Source organism: Barbus barbus, assembly GCF_936440315.1.
Source record: "Barbus barbus genome assembly, chromosome: 26".
NCBI lineage: Eukaryota > Metazoa > Chordata > Actinopteri > Cypriniformes > Cyprinidae > Barbus > Barbus barbus.
This window is the reverse complement of record NC_136754.1, coordinates 14,867,886-14,886,074: the sequence shown is the minus strand read 5'-3', so window position 1 is coordinate 14,886,074 and position 18,189 is coordinate 14,867,886. Positions and strand designations below refer to the sequence as shown.

At 36.9% G+C, this 18,189-nt stretch overlaps 1 protein-coding gene across 1 annotated transcript in view; it reads right to left on the bottom strand.

Moving 5' to 3' along the window:
- Positions 1-1,202: 1,202 nt before the first annotated feature.
- Positions 1,203-18,189, bottom strand: part of LOC306846277 (cadherin-6-like) — a 30,165-nt gene continuing 13,178 nt past the window's right edge. The window contains exons 3-12 of the mRNA XM_079379534.1: positions 16,393-16,687; positions 15,082-15,201; positions 13,361-13,534; positions 12,607-12,794; positions 12,198-12,448; positions 10,404-10,540; positions 10,026-10,156; positions 5,862-5,979; positions 5,376-5,627; positions 1,203-3,411 (exon numbers count right to left, since the gene is read on the bottom strand). Of these exons, the coding sequence (XP_079235660.1) occupies positions 2,906-3,411; positions 5,376-5,627; positions 5,862-5,979; positions 10,026-10,156; positions 10,404-10,540; positions 12,198-12,448; positions 12,607-12,794; positions 13,361-13,534; positions 15,082-15,201; positions 16,393-16,687 (2,172 nt within the window). The 3' untranslated portion in view covers positions 1,203-2,905. The remainder of the gene's footprint in view (positions 3,412-5,375; positions 5,628-5,861; positions 5,980-10,025; positions 10,157-10,403; positions 10,541-12,197; positions 12,449-12,606; positions 12,795-13,360; positions 13,535-15,081; positions 15,202-16,392; positions 16,688-18,189) is intronic.

The window sequence follows — 18,189 nt, the reverse complement described above, 5'->3', positions numbered from 1 at the left end:
GCACCAAGATTTGGTGCTATACAGCACCAAAAGTGGTTCCCCTATAATTATGAGCCAAAGAACAACTTTTAGTGCTATATAGCACCATTTTTTATAAAATGATAGCAGGGTAACCATAGAAGTGTTCCCCTCATCTTTTTTTTTTCATATACAAAGAAAAACCTTTTTGTATGTGTGCATATTTAACAGTATATGGGTTTGAATTGACATGTTGGTTTGTAAATCCTTTTTTTTGTTGTTTAATTGATAATTAACTATTCCTTTAAAATAACAATGCCTTGTATAGTTTTCAAATGTATCCATTTGTCTGCTTTTTGAATAGTAGTCTACATAAACCTCAAACAGTTTCTCTTAGAAGCAAAAGCACTTCTGCTGGAGCACAATATTTCCATCTTCTTTCCAATACATGCATACTGACCCTTCTAAATGAGGTTACTGCACCTGAATCCTGGAGTGCTGCTTTATATTTAAGCCCTTAATGGCCTTGTACAGACACACAGAAAAACCAGATGAGACTAGTGTCTAGGTACATATTTGCAGAGAGCTCTGATGGCAGGGTGATTGAGTTAACATGGGCATTGTTTGAAATGTCATCATCTGCCTCACAACTGCTGATCCCCAATCAATTTAAAATGAATACTGTTTCCTCTCCCTCCAAATCCAGTCGTGAGCTTTGAGATCTTCATTATAGATTGGCCTAATGAGCTGACGATCTGGGACAGACACTGGAAATTTTCCGATAACGATCATGACATTTGGCCTCTAAGAATCATGTTAAAGTCATGCATATATATTGAGAATCAAAGGAAGTAATACTATTAGATACATCCTATCATATATGTAGAAAAAATATTTCGGATTAAATAAAATAAAATACAGTATAAATATACAGTATATCATAGATATGTTTATATATTATTCTTATTATTTTTTAAATATTTTTTTGTATTTTTACACAGACACATACATATGTAAAACATATTTCATATATGTATGAAAAATGATTACATTTAAATAAATATTAAATACATTTATTTTAGGTTCTATGATTGAACTTATCTTTGCTTGGAAAATGGGCAACAGCCCAACAGTCATTTGCAAAATAAATAAATAAATACAAATTGCTTCTGATAAGTCAAAAGCTTAACGTAATGCATTTATAAGTGTTTCTGGGCGTGCAAAGAATTGCTCAGGTTTTCTTTAAAAGAGAACATTTATTTTAATGAAAGTCTGATTCCATTTGCACATCATCAAATGAACTGCAACCAGCTCACATTTACAGTTTAACACTTTGAAAACACGGAAACAATAATACTGAATGTACATATTTCAAGAATATTTAGTCATCATTGTGGTATATAAATATTTGGTACAAAATTTCACAAGATATAAAGCAAAGTAGTACATGGACACAATCTACTTTCCCAAGCCACTGGTACAAAGCACTGTTTATTAAACCACGTTTTTACAGCATGAGTTACCATCATTTTCTTCATTTTTTCTATTTACAGCATATCAATGACAAAGAATGGAAATTCTGCTTCTAAAAACACACATATTTACCAGCTGGAGTGCCGTTCAGAGCTGCCCCCCTCTCCCTCCTAACTGAAGAGGTGAAGGCAATCTCAGACTCATTTTGTGGTTTGAAGAGAGTATGCAATCATTGCAGTGATTTACTTTAAGATTTGACTCACACCTCAATACAATACTGTTGTGGGTAACATTCAGCCGAGGAATAAATCAGTTGAGCTTTTATTACTTCCCTGGTTATTTGATGCTCGCTATTAAAAGCAGAAGTTTGTCAGAGGAAAGGTGAGAATTGCAGCTTCAAACTGTGATTAATGAACAATTTTGCTTTCGATCTCTTGGTCCACGAAGCTGTAATTCTATGTATGGATATTAACGCTTCATTCTCTTTCGGCTGGTTCGACTCTATAGCGGTTCATGTCAAGGTCTCATCTGAATGAAAAGACTCACATACAGTGATTAAAAGTAATAGTATGGAATGTAAAATTTGCAGCACGTCATTAAGGGACCGTGTGAAAGTCTGAAAGTCATACTAAGCAGTTCTGAATGCAACTAAATGTTTGTCAGACTGCTAAAGGAAGCAAAACACATTTAGGTCCAATGACATAGCAGATAATTGTAAGCTTCTTGGTTTTTTTTTTTTTCATGTGGATGATGAAAACCAGTGCCAACCGTGAAACATCTTCTGACCCATTTTCTAGATGGGCTTCATACAATCCGTCTTGATTCGGGTTACAGACAACGCATCTTTTCTTGAGTGTGTAAGTAGATTAGTAAAATTATGCAAATGGTTAATAGTAAGGGTTTGACAATTCCTCCATGTTATTAGACATCTCCTATGATCTTGAACTGTTTGATTCTGAGCTGCCCCGCTACACGTTGAGGTCTGATGGTGAATTCAGAGGCTCGAGTCTGGCGGTGGTTTCATTACTTTCATAAAGTCCTCGGCCTTGGCCTTTTTTTTAGTCAATGACCTGCTCGAGTGTCACTTCAAGTGTTTCACAGGCTCACAGTTAACTGATAAACTGTTCTTTGCAGTAGGACATGAAGAGCGCTTCTGCATTAGATGCTCAACTTGGCAAAGGAACGTTTTCAGCGATGGTTACGGATATGAAAAACTCCAGAACAATCTGGGATTATGCAGGAAGATGTCACCGCAGATGCTCTTTCTGATGAGAAGTCAGCACACAGATACGTCCTCCTCGCCAGAGCGTGAAGTTCGTCAGCCAATCAGGACAGGGAATCCGGCTGCCTGATTTTAGGACAAAGAGAAGGATAAAAGGGCACTTTGTAAAAGAAATTAGGCTGCCTCATTCTGCCAATCCAGTCTTCATGTAGAGGCAGATCAGCAAATGAGTCTCGCTCCACAGTATGTCCGTTAGGAGTCCCAGTCGCTATCCTCGCCACCGTACATGTCTGCTAGCTTCCTGAAGCGTGGCCCCCACTCGCTGAGGTAGTTATAGTCCTGCTCCCCTTCTGAGGACACAGACCCCAGCGAACTGAGCGACTCTGCCACCGATCCGTTACCTTCGTATGCGTAGGTGGCCAGCGAGTCGTAAGGGGGAGCCGTGGGGTTGCCGTCGTTTTCCTGCACGCGCTGGTTGATAAAGTCCCGCACGTCTGCGTTCTCTCGGGACGGCACCATGGTTCTTCTGAGTGGCGGCGGAGGGTAGAGGGACTCGGAGGGCAGGATGTCCCGCCGCAGTTTGTTCTCCTCCATCACTTCGGGATGCCGAAGCGCTCCGATGTCGAAGGCTTGCGTGTCCTCCTCGCCGCCGCCCTCGTCGTTGTAGCTGACCACATTGTCCCTCACATCCTCCTTGGAGATGATCAGGGGCTCTTTCTTCTTCTGACGTTTCAGGGCAGCAAACAACACCACGGTCGCTACAGAATGAGAGATGGGAAAATTGAATTACAAGTGATGCACCAGAATGAAAAACCCTTGCAAATGCTATTTATACTCATAAATGTGTCAAAGGTTTTGGGTCAGTAAGATTTTATTTAATTTTTTTTGTTCAGCAAGGACACATATTAATTTATAAAAAGTGACAGTACATTTATAATGTCACAAAATATTCAAATAAATGCAGTTCTGAACTTTGTATTTATCAATGAATTATGACAAAAGGTTTCCACAAAAATATTAAACAGCACAACTGTTTTCAATATTGATAATAATGCATGTTTCTTGAGAAGCTAATCAGCGTATTGGAATTATTTCTGATGGATCATGTGACACTAAAACCCAGAGTAAATGCTGCTAAAAATTCAGCTTTTCCATCACAGGAATAAATGACATTTTAAAATATATTAAAATAACTGTTATTTTAAATTGTAATAATATTTCACAATATTACAGTTTTTACTGAATTTTTGATCAAATAAATGCAGACATGGTGAATGTAATAGAAAACATCAAAAAATCTTACTTACTAAACTTTTGAATGGTAACATATTCCCATACAGTAGTTTTTATTTGACAGAAAAAAAAATCTAAGTAAAAGTTTGTTTACAAACTATATATGTGTGTACTGTGTATACTTATTATGCATATATAATTACACATACAACTTCCTTTGTCACATACAGCTGCTGTCATGTGATGCGACGCTCTGCAGTAAAGCAGGCCGAGCTCGTTGAACTGCCACCCATTTCCAGCACTGTGCTGGATATATATATAAATATATATATATCCGCATGAAATCAAGTTGCTATAAGTGAGATACAGAGAGGAGGAGCGCAAAAATAAAACCATGCCCTCTTTACAATATTCGTTTCAGCTGGAAATATGACACTACACTGAAATATGCAGACTTTAAATATATATATATATATTTATATATAACTCAGTGCTGCTAAATAGCGTTAGATAAACCACCCAGAGATAGCAGGTGGTAAATGAAATGTAATTTGTTACTGATCGTTATAGCAGATATTCATCAAATGATGAAGAAGAGCATTATAAACGGCCATATATCCAGATGTGCTGTGTAGTGAAGTATGCTTTTGGCATTTTGAAGAAGTGATTCAGACAGCGTGTGCAAATAAACCACACTTTCAGTGGGCCGCAATTTGTTTTTAGTAACCCCCCCTTAGTGCCATTTAGTTGCTTTTATCAGTGAACTTTCACTGTAGTGCAGCAGGAAGAGTTTCATACATGATGCATTCTTTCACCCTGTGGGTGACACCTAATGTAAGTGTCAGGTCGTTAAGAGAGCCACTGCGCGCAGTTCACAGGTGAGATCTAGCTGATGTTAACAGTTTTCAGAACTCAAATAAGCAAGTTTTCCTCATGCAGTTCTAATGCATTTTCAAAAAAAAAAATCCATAATGAATCAATCAATTACAAAAGCATCTTAGTTGTTTGAAGACACAAGTGTTTCAATTAAAATCAAGTCTAAAACTCAAATGCGATATTCCTTTTTTTGTTGAATTAAACCAAGGTTGGACTGAGTTTAATTGAAATCTAGCCCTAGTTACCCAATTTCCTGATTAAATAACCAACAAGTGAGTTTTATCAGTTCAGCCATCTGAGCATGTCAGAAATTGTTTTTCTTTACTTTCCTTTTTCTCCCACATAATTGCAAATTATTTTACATGCAGATCAGGCGTACACACTTCAGACCACTGGAATTGTAATTAATCAAATGGCAGGGCAGACAAAAGCGCTAACTGACAGGAAGACAGGTGGGAAAATGAACTGAAAAGTCTCACTAACAAAGGGCTCGAAAGATGAACAGTTGGATTCACAGCAGACAGACAGATGGAGGAAGCGGCCATCAGACAGATGGATGTAGGAGAAGTGATCTGATTGTTAAAGTCAAAGGAGAGAATTGAAGGCTACTTACAGAGTAGGATGAGGATGCAGAGCAGGATGGCCACCAGCGCCCCCGTGCTGAGCCCTGCGGAGCTGCTTAGAGCCTCGGCGTTGCACATCTCCATGTTGCCGTCTCGGTCGCACGTGCACACCCGAATTGTGATCGTGCCCGTGCTGCTTTGCATGGGAATGTGTCCGTCTGAGATCACCACAGCCACTAGATGAGTGTTCTTGTGCATTCGGCCAAATCCGGTACCTCGTGTGAAGATCCCGGCTGTGTTATCTGTGGAGAGTTGAGCACTTATTAAGAAACGAAAGATCTGGCCTCTCTGCAGACCGCAGCGGGCCCAGACTGACCTAAAGTTATGGCTACTGCAGAATGAGCCGCCTCAGTTTAAACAGCTAGACGTGGAGAGGCCATGTGTCTTAAAGATTTCTCCTGTTTGATTGGTCTGTGTTGTCATGAGGAGAGACAGTGAGCTAGTTAGAAGGCCAGACAATGTGAGAGGGCACCCACCTCCATTATCTCGGACTGAGAAGTTTGCTCGCACTGAGCTCTCTGGTGCTAAAGAGAACAAGAAGCGATGTCCACCAACCGGGTCATCTGGATCCACTGCGCTTATCGTCTGGATTTTCTGTGCAAAGAAGCAAATCATGCTGACAATCACATATTTAACAAAATATAGGAACATATAAAAATGACCTCATCATAAATGTATTAACATGATTATTCTATTCTATTCTATTAACATGATTATCATATTATATTATAAACATAATGAAATGAAGTGTTTCATTTATTCTTTTATTCATTCATTCATTCATTATTTATGAATTCAGATTTTGTTCTAGAAATGTATGCAAATTACTGCATATTTAACTAGATAATGCTTAGTTTGCATATTTAAACAACATTTCAGAAAACTTACCAAAATGTTTGCAATTCTTAATATAATCAGTACACTGGGGAAGTATGGTGATATATTTGTATTTATTTATTTATTTATCCTATTCACCTGGGATGTCTTGCCTTAAAAACAAAAATCATATTAGTTTTAGTTTAATTAATCTAGTTTAAGTTTAATTATTCTAGCTTATTTAACTAAAATACAATGTTGCCATTTTTGTCAACTTCTAATATCAAAAACAAACATTTTTTAATGCCTAACCTTTTTCCCTAATAAAAAAGAGATTTCTAGGGATATTGTGTAATTAGCAATGATAGATTTTTTTTTTTTCAATTTCAATTTCCACCCTGTTAGATTTATTTATCTATTTGTTTATTTTTTTTACAGTCTTCTAACTCATTTTAGCTAGCTTTTGCTCTGCATTTCCATTCAGTTAGGCCTCCAGTTAATTCTCAAATTATGTGAAGTTATAATGAATAACATTTAAATGCACAAGCTTGACCAGGATGCACATACCCTATTACTTGCATATTTTGACCCATTCACAATGTCATCTTTCAGACCTTACAAGTGTTTACATGTAAACACTATAAGCATGTTTACAGCGAGGAAAGATGTTGGCTCAGTGATAGAGGCTCATGGTTATCTTTAGTTGTCACCAAGGGCAATTTTAGTTTAAAATGCATGTCTCAAGGGTGCACTGGCAAACACGCTGTGACAAAAATGTAATCATCCATTGTGTGCTTGGTGTTTTTTCTCTACCAGGCTTACGTACTGGCCAGATTTCTTGTGTTGCTGGCTGGCTTCCCTTTCCTCTGGGCTTTACTGCAGTCTGTTAGAATATAACTGCTGAACAGAACCAGAATCCCAGGCTTATCTCACACTGCCGTCGCTTAAATATAGCTAATAAACATCATAATAATTACTAATTGTTTAGTTTCATCATGCAAATCTGCTGTTTTGAAACTCTTTTACTTGTACATACTTAAATAGGAGACGCAAATTGTTTAATGATGTATTATTCTTATCTGTACAACAAAAAATGACAGAGCAATGTAAGTTCTTTTAGCCGTTTTCAGGAAAAAAAAATGCAACAGAACGCTTTCACTGAACTAAACTTATAGTTATAATTTTGACAGATGTAGTTGATAGCATGCATGCTTGTTTCTAAACTGTGCAATTTATGTAAAGGATAAACAACGGCTAGACATGCATTAAAGGATTTTAATGCATGACATGGAGGCAAAGAACTGCCCGACGCGAAGCGATATTTTTTAGATACTTTGTAGATAACCTCACTAAACTGTTAGATTTATAAACAACTTCATACTACTTTAATACTTCAATATTTCAAACATGTTCCATTTATAAATATATATTAGGGCTGTCAAAGTGAAAGTGAAGAGAGAGAGAGAGAGTGTGTCCAAGAGAGAGAGAGAGAGAGAGAAGATACCAGTTCAGTCTAGGTAGCACTGCCCTAGAACATACGATGCAGTACACTTACCTTGGCCTGATTATCACTGCATCGGGGAGTTTCAGTATGGCAGTGAATGTTCTCAAAGATAAAGCTCGAAGAGCTCTATACACAATCAAGAAAAAATTCCAAAACATTGAAATACTGCTTCCAATTTAGTGTAAAATCTTTGATAGTGTGATTCAGCCCATATCATTGTATGGAAGTGAGGTGTGGGGTCCACTCAGTAATCAGAGCTACACTAGATGGGACAGGCATCCAACAGAAGCTCTACACACAGAATTCTGCAAAATGATTCTAAAATTACAAAGGAGAACACCCAGTAATGCATGTAGGGCAGAATTAGGCCGTTTCCCATTGATTATAAATATACAAAAAAGATCAAATTCTGGATGCATCTAAAATCAAGTCCCACAGAATCGCTACATTTTAAAGCACTACAAACCCAAGAACTGAACCCAGAAAAGAGTTCACTCAGTCAGCTGGTTCTGAGACTTACTAACCTGACTAACTCTACTAACACTAACCAGTCTCAGACCAGCACTGCTTCTCACCCAAACATCAAAATAAATCAAATTATCAAACAATCTAAAAATATAAATCTGGGACATTGGGATCAAGAATTTCAAAAAACAAAGTAAATTACAACTCTATTGAACTATAAAATTAAATTATGAATTAGAAGAATATCTCCAGAGTTTTAGAGACACAAAGCAGAGACAGATCCTGACCAAGTACAGGCTCAGTGAGCACAGACTAGCCATCGAGACCGGCAGACACAGAAAGAGCTGGTACCCAGAGAGCAAAGAGTATGTGCTCACTGTGAGACAGGAGAGATCGAGACAGAGACACACTTCCTACTTCACTGTTACCAATTTAAATCAATCAGAGACATATACATCAACAAATTCACAAAAGAACTTTACAGCCATGACTGAAGAGGAACAAATAAAGATTATACTAGGAGAGGGACAGACAGCAGCACTGGCTGCGAGATACGTGTGGACGTGCCACAGCCTGAGAGACAGCAGGTGAATATACATAATGTGTGCAATATGTGTATTATGTCTGACCTCAGTGTGTTTCCCTACTGTCCACCACAGTGACCCTCAGCCTGTGTGTGTTTATATGTTAAACACTGTATGAAATGTTCACACAAATTCTTATTTGTTACACTGTTTATTTAAGTTAATATTGTTATAATGTTTTTTATTCTATTATTTTGATATTTTCATTGTTATTATATTTCTCCACATATATTTCAAGCTTTGGCAATATTGTATTTTTTACAGTCATGCCAATAAAGCAATATTGAATTGAATTGAATTGAATTGAGAAGAGAGAGCGACAGTGCACGAGATATATGTATATCTTATAATATGTGATAAAGGTACAGTGAACCAGTGTTGCCAGGGTCGCGGTTTTCCGGCACAATTGGGCTATTTTGAAAATACAGTCACGGGAAAAATTACAGAGCCATGGGTTGCGTTTTTTGGGCTACTTTTATAATGTACCGTGGCTGCCCAAAGTGTATGTGTATGTATACACATGTGATCGCAAAAGGAAGTTATTACAAACACTCGATGGTAGTTTAAAGTGAGTTCTGAGTAAAAGTGTACTATTAATCTCATAAATTGTCTTATGTAGCATGATGCTAATATTAGCTCTAAGAACCTGCAGAACAGGTCCAATTCTTCATAATGCATTTTATCATAATACTTCATGTGAGGTCGCAAGAAAATGTTTTGTTGTATTTATTTAGAAATAGTTTTGATAATAGTTAAACTTTTCATTTATATATATATTTTAATTGCATTTACCCTATAAAAAGTATGTTCTTAATAAACAGTCTTTTTATACCCAGTAATAACCATGGCACACACCAGGTTGAACAATTCTGCCAGGAGCTGAGGTGGGCGGGTCAGTGAGGTGGGTGATGACGGACAACGAGGAATACAAGAAGAGTCAGGAAATGGAGGAGAGGTGGACAGTTATTATGAAGTGCCTGTGATATGTGACAGCCCCTGTCATCCACCATGACACATAATCTCATCAAGCCTGACAGAAAAAGGCTCTGCCGTCTAATCCATGAAGGAGAAATACTCATCACTGATCTCTATCTCACTCCGGAGGTGTGAGTTCTGTAGAGGTCACACACTGTTTAACAGACGCCGCTGCTTTAAATCGACACATCCATCCGCCGGCCGAACAGGAGAAGTGGACTTATTCCCCCTTATCTTACATCGAAATTGACAATGTTGCAGATAAAATGGGAAACGTATACTAAAATGCTCTTTACCTGACTGCCTTTGGCGTTTTCACAGACGAAGGTCTCATAGAAGGATGCCAGCATAGGGGGGTTATCGTTGACATCCAGTATGCGGATGTACACAGGCACTCGGCTGGTCTGCTCGGGGTTGTCTAAGTGTCCTTAAAAAGATGTGGCAGATGATGGTTGACTACTTGAGATGATAGAAACTCACATTATTGGAGTCGCAGGAGGAAACTGGATTTCTAATTTAAAAAAGTAAACTAATATATTTAGTCAATATAAGTTGTCATGGTAAATGAAAATGCGTAAATCCTATTGGAGAAATTTAATGCTGGATGACTTGAGCTTATCAGCCTAAATTCATTCCAAATTAACTGCGGCTGTGAGCCGTGTGGAGTTACTTACTGAACTCTGTTGCGATCACTGAGATGTTGTGCCAAGCGAATTCCTCTCGATCCAGAGGCTTCTGCAGGAATATAGATCCATTCCCAGCATAGACACCAAAAATCCGGTCCACATCTGTGTGCCGGTCAATGGAGTACCTATAATTCAAACCATTTCGCTCAATTGCTCAACAGTTCCTGTATGTTACAAGACAGTGTTAAGCTATTTTCAAAATGTGCAGCTCTTCCAGTAATTAGCTATTATTTTAGCATGACAAAACATGTCATGTGTTACAAGGTAAAACAACATTTCTACACATTTTGAACTGAAATTGGGTCTTATAAATTAAGACATGACCTGGGATAAACAGGTTTGGCTCATTTGCTCAGAGAAGATGGAGCGTGAAAATCATTAAAAATTCAGAGAAAAAAAACGGAAATCTTTTTTTTTTTGTCAGTGTTGTCATAATTGTTGTTTTGTCTTTGTAGGGAAGAATAATCAGATCCGCACTGCTGTTCTTGCCTCTTTCACTCTCATGTTTAGTGCTGGAAAGTCTAATTCATTCAAGAAGAATCAGTTTGTACTGATGGTTCATGAACTGATTCTATCAAAGTGACTCGCTAATTTGAGTCCCTTTGCAAAAATCACTGTGGCTGTTTAGGTCTTCCTTATTTAAACAAAAATATAACTAAATGTTGTTGCATTTAGCATAAATTAATCAGTTAATTCAGTTTCTACGGTCAAAGAAAACCTGGAAATGCCCGAAAATGGCCATTTTTTTTAACCATTTAAAAAAAAACATATTTTTGACAATGCATTTTTTATGTATTGTATAATGTAATTTTATGTTATGACCAGCTATGATCATTCAACTATTCTTTGTAATCGCTTTTTAATCACTATTAAATGTTTTTTTGTTTTTTTTGAAATCCTTACACAGTGAAAGGAAAAAACATGAATGTTACTACTTTTTCAAAAGTGTGCGTTGACTAGTTTGACCACTTAAAATTCTACTTAGCTTGTAACTTGGCAAAACAGCTTCCTCAACACTGGTTTGCACAAACGTTAACGCGACTGATCCTTTAGAGCAGGAGACACTTGAAAAAGCTTGATGCTTTTCAAGCACAAGCTTGAGCCACAGCTATAACTGCATGAAATCCCACTGCCTTGAGCCCACACACACCCAATTCCCATTTGTTCTTCTTTCACCAGAAGATCACAATATTGCTCTTTCAAATGCAATCAATCAGTGGGATTGTTCAATTTCCTAATTAGCCTCCTGATGTTCAGAGCGACAGTGTTGCTTGTGCTTCTGATGTCCCTGATAATTACCAGCCCTGAAGTCCTGTTCTCTGCTGCAGAGGGCTTCTTAATTGCGCTTCCATTCTGCGTTCTTATTTACTGTGGTCTCCGGAGGGAAAAACATCCATTTATTGTCCTCCTGAGCCTTCCGCATCAGCTTTATCATTATGGAGCTTTGGACAGTGATAATATCCTCATTTATTCTCATAATTGTAGTTTATTACAATTATCTCATAAAGATGCTGCGATTGAAGGACCTCTAGAATTAAATGTGAATTAAATTGTGAACGCTCTGAGGAAGCAGTCCATCTAAGCTCATATCGCCATAGCTCCAGACAGATTAATCAGGGTTTCGGGATTATCAAAAGGTTACTGGAAGAAACGGGCAGATGTTTAAGAGGCTTCTGCCAAGCTATTGTGTGTTGGGAAATGTGCATTTAAAGAGATTTACCACAATCTTGTAAATATAGATGATGGAAACAATGTGGGACGATATTAATGCAAAGCACTTACTTGACCGGACTGCGGCGTATGTCAGGATCCACAGCGCTGACCGATCCTATCAGGGTGCCCACAGCCGCATCCTCTTTCACCTCCAAAATATAGCTGATTTTCTCAAATTGAGGGGGCTCATCCACATCCTCAACACTGACCCTGACGGTCGTCATGTCTTTAGAGTCCATGCTCAGAAAGCGTGGGTCTGGATGTGTGTTTTGGACCTGGATCTGAAGCATGTACGATTTCTTCTTTTCATAGTCCAGAGGCTGCAACGGAAAAACACATTCACAGGAATAAACAACCCACTCAGGGAAGGGTTTTCAGCACAAAAACCTGCATTTTATTCACAAACCATAAAGATTTATTCAAAAAAAAAAAAAAAGCTTTTCAAACTTGTATGAGTGAAATGAAAAGTCCTCTGTACCTTCTTAAGACTAAGTATGGCTTCTTGGGTGTTCCTGTCAGTGCTGATGTCGAACACATCCAGACCGTCTTCGCCAACAACGGTGTAGTCCATCTCCGCATTTCTGCCGACGTCGGCATCCTCAGCCCTGATCCTGCCAACCGATGATCCTACCTTGGTGATCTCTGGAACACTGAACTGATATATACCTGGGGAACATAATGTTAATGTCAGGTTGTGCTTGAAACCATGAAATCTCGAGTCTACTTTTTTCTTTAAAGAAGATCTATAATATAAACGGCAACTATAGTTAACCCACAATTGTTTAATTCAGAAATCTGATCCCCGTATCTAACAATGTAGCCAATTAAAGTGTTTTTAAAGCATAGTCTCTGTGTTCTCTTTACTGTAATAAATGGCAAAGGTATTTAGTATGAAGGCTAAAAGAATAGATTATAAGAGAAAACACAAAAATAGATTAAGAGAAACACAAAAGAGTAAGTGAGCTGAGCCCACTCTGTCCATTTAATCAGGATTAACACACAGACCTCACACAGTTGCTAAAGCATTGCCGCTAACCATTTTCTTTCACACAAAGATAAACAAGTGTATCCATCTTTGTTTTTTTGAAGCTTCTGTAAAGTATTTCTTGTTATTTGCATGAGTCCTATCAGAAATCTTTGGAATTATGGAACAAATGTCTTGTGAAAATATCAGACTGATGATATTTCTGCATTTACATACATATTTTTCTATTTATTGAATGCATGCTTACTTTGCGTGAAATGAGGGGGGTTATCGTTGACATCGGTGAGGCTAATGTTTACTGCGGTGGTGCCTGTTAAGCCCCCCTTCTGGCCGGCCATGTCCTTGGCTTCGATCACCACCTGGTAGTGCTCCCTCTGCTCTCTGTCAATATCGGAAGGTCCCAAAGCCGTCCGGATTATACCTGAGGGAAAGATGGTTTATTTTAATTCATTAACATCTGATCCAGCCCAGTTCCTTTCTCTAGAAGATGGACGACTCTAGATTGCAGTGGCAGCTGAGTCTTGGTTGTGTTTGAACAGTGCAGAACTAATTGTGTACATGTATTGAGACTGACATTTTGCCGCAGAGATTATTATAGGCAGCAGCTGCTGATTGAGAGATTGCTGCGGGTTCTGAAGAAACAAGACCTTGGATTATTAAAACCGGTGTTTTACAAACTAAACCAATTTGATCACAAGCAATTTCAGAGTAAGACAGTTTTAGACTTGCTTGACAGATTTGGACCAGCAATTCTTTGCAAAAGAAGTGAAGTTAAAGGGCTAGTTTACCCAAAAATGAAAATTCTGTCATTAATTACTCATCTCAGATTTCATCAAAAATATCTTAATTTGTGTTCCAAAGATGAACAAAAATCTTATGGATTTGGAACGACATGAGGGTGGGTAATTAATGACAGAATTTTCATTTTTGGGTGAACTATCCCTTTAATTTTTATCAACAGCAAGAAATATAGTATCATACAAGACATGATGTAAAGATATGTAAACATTTGAAATACATTATCAAATAACTAATAAAAAAATTAATAAAATTCAAATTTAATCATGTAATCATAATCATTAAACATGTAATCATAAGCATTAATTATACATAAAAATGCATAATTGTTACATTTTATTTGTATTATTAATTGTACATTTATATATGATACAATAATAATCATTATTATCATTATTATTAAAAAATATTATAAATTCCTTTTGTTATTGTGAATGTTTTTGATCATTGCACATTATTTTAACTCTTATCAGAATCTTAATGTAAAAACTCTTAAGACTACTCAACTAATGGATAATGTTAACCAACAGCCAAATATCTTTTATGGGATTGTTTAGTAATCTCACTTTTTGGTTTGTAACGCCCTCAGTCCCATCCTAAATTTTTTGTCATTGAAATTCTTGTTATGTCACATTACAGAAGTAAAATGGCTTTCAAGCAAGTGATTCACGTTGACTTTGAACATGAATATGCCTGATGTCTCGTCAGACCCCAAAAAGGCGAAAGGCAAATCCAGTAATTCATGTAGAGAAGAACCCAGGCCCTGCTGCTTCTTTGAATGGCACAAATGTTCCCAGATTAACCCCCACCTCTAATGAATATCCCTTTTTCGGTTTTAGGATTTTGTGTGCTCATGGACATCATCGTTCGTGTCCCATCTGGGCTAAAGCATATCAGTGTTAAGCTGGACACTAATCTGCCATGGGAGCTTTTGTGTTTCTATTTCTCTTTTGTTTAAACAAAGACCTCTGCGGGAAGTGTTCCAGGGCACACATTAGCAATGATTAAACTCGCTGGGCGAATTTGCTTGGCTAAAATACTTGAACGACAGTGCTGCAGTACAACCCTTGCATCATATCAAATTATACAAATACACACACACACTCTCTCTGTGTCTCTTGGTTTATCTCACCATCTCTGGCTATGATATAACAGTTCAACAGGACTAACCTGTATTTGGCTCTACTGAGAAGTATGGATGACCCTGGCTGATGCTGTAGGCCAGCTTTGCACTGTAGCCAAACATTTCATCATCTGCATCCTGGGCGGTAACTTGAGTGACATAGGTGCCTGAAAAACAAGAAATCAGTTCAGAGAAGAGTTCACCTACAAACCCAAAAAACCTGTCATTATGCAGTCATTCACATGACGTTTGTAATGACTTTCGTTCTTTAGTGGAAAACAAAAGGAGAAAATATGAATGTGCTTGTTACTCGTTCATGACTAATGAATTGGGACTGAAAATTTCAAGCTACAAAAAGACTACAAAATTAAATTGAACCAATTTTTTCATGAATCTGGCTGGTTTGGTTTTCAAGCTCAACTCACTGATTAATCCATCCAAGTAAAAAATGTATTATATTTCAAATACATTTATTTCATACTAAGTATAGTTCAAATCTATTAACATATTTACTGACATATCGTTTGAGACTTACTGATATATATATATATATATATATATATATATATATATAAAACAAATAATTAAACTTTATTTGGAGTACTACTTGCGCATAATGCACATTCCTTAATATTAGGCTTAAAATGTGTTTTGATGTCACTATTGATGAGGATTGTGTGATCTCTGAATAATATCGGTTTAATATCAGTCAGATACTTAAAGTATACCTGAAGTATACTTGCAATAGTTCCACTTTAGCATAATCAAATATACCTCAATATGTCTTCAGCTGGACCTCAGCACTATACTTCCGCGTAATAAAAGTGCATTAAGTACAAAATTAGTTGTTCCAATTTAGCAGATTTTAAGTATACCAGTTCAGTATACCAAAATTACAATTGCAGGGTATTTTTATTAAGCACATCAATATTTGTAGCATACTTCGTATGAAATAAATGTATTTGAAATACATTTTAGTATATTTATTTTCCACAAGGGCAGTTGCAGCAGTTAACAGTTTTCCAGGGTAAAATGATTAGTGAATAATGACTGAAATCACAAAATCCTTTTTAGAGCTTAAAAGGTTCCAGTAACTATTAATTGAACTGTATGGACAAAATGAACTTTTGTGTCAATTTTTCAGTGTGGAATGACATGAGGGAGAGTAAATAATATATATATATTTTTATTTTGGACACAATTATTCCTTAAAAAGATGATATACATACTAAAATATGATTAAACAATTTTGTTTTGTACTGCTATATAAAACAATAGATTGTTTTGTATTACTTCTACAATATTTATATAATTCCTGTGTGCCCACAAAACTTTCAACGCTTGTTTTTGAATCTTACCTATGTGTGACCTCTCAGGCACGGACGCTGTATAAACCTCCTTGTCAAACTTGGGCTCATTGTCATTGATGTCGTGTAGTTTCACAGTAAACTCTGTCTCTGGCTCCAGTGGGAGGCCAGTCTTCTTGCTGACAGCCTGGGCTCGGAGCGTGTAGAAAGGTTTCTCTTCTCTGTCCAGGCTCTTGGTAGCATGCAGATCTCCTGAGTTGGCATCTATCACAAAGATCGACCCCGCACCTTCACCTGTGAGAACGTACATCACCGTGCCGTCTCCTCTATCCATATCTGAGTGAAGCTGTTGAGAGGAAGCAATTCAAGCATTTCATCAGCACCTCCGCTCATTCTGCTGTTGATAGGGCTCATGAATATGTATTGCATTCAATATTCTGAATGTATTCAATATCCGTTGATTTTGAAGGAATAAAACAATGAAGAAATACTAAAGGGGAATGTAGCAAGAGACAGGTACTCCATGGTAAATATGTGAAAATGAGTCCTCGCGGAACTGAATTCTGATGGCATATCAGATGAAAGTACAACACGCTGAATGTGCAATCAAGGTGAATGCACGTCTATTGCTAACAGTGATGCTGCCACATGGTATCTCTTAGTGCAACCACTTTTGTCTGATATTCATAAGGTAAATCAACTTTTCTGCTTCTCGTCTTTCAGAGATGTGTCGAGCTGTTTTGAATTTGTGATATTGACTATTGTTAGAATAAATGATGGAACTGATTGATAGGAACATCACACTTCAGAGCTGAAGGTGTGACGTGATTAGCTTTGACAATGACATCTGATAGAGGAGTGAGTGAATGATTTGACATTTCTTTCCACTTGAATGAGCCGCTTTGTTATAGTAAAATGGGGTAGTAAAATACAAAAGACCATTCAAACACAATGGCTCTTTTGCTCTTCGTGATTTTCCCTCTGAACATTTTAGAAATAGCTGCTTCTACTCCACATTGACTGCTACATGATCCAGACACATAATGTCCATAGCAACAATGAGAGCTTTGTGAATTCTGCGCTTACAACATCCCACATGAATAATCCAGTGGTCGGTGATCCTTTGCAAAGCTTTCGAGTCTCTAAGTCAGGGGGTTCTCAGATTTTTCAGGCCAAGTAGCACCTTTGATCAAATCAGAACATCCAAGTACCACCTAATAAATTCTCCTCTCTGGAGTGCAAGCTTGATGACTGTGTATTAATATTCTTGTAAAAACTCTTATCAATTCCTTCACAGGCCTTATGCAGAACAGCATTTACAAGACAAACTTTAAGGATCCATTTCAAACTCATTATTACTTAATATTGTATAATATACAAATCGTCTTTGGTATCAATAAGATTTCTTCATGTTTTTTTAGAGATCATTCTAATATGTTAATTTGGTGCTCAAACATTTCTTTTTATTAACAATGTTTTTGTGGACTCTTTAATGAATATACAAAATACAAAAGAACATAATTTTTGGAAATATAAACTTTGTAACATTATATCTTCACTAATAAGTCACTTTTTGCATTTAATGTGTCTCTGATGAATAAAAGTATTAATTTATTTCAAAATAAAAATGTTACTATATATTTAGGGATGCATAATATATCTAATATATTGGTTATTGTTACTTTTATTTCTTTATATTGGTATGTTGATACTGGATATTTAATTGCGAAACGTTCATTTCTCCTGCCATCATCTAATATTTAATAAAATGAATAATTTAATAACACAGTTAAATGTATTCTTATTAATATCAAATTTTCATATTGTACAATTATTTTAGCCTTAAAA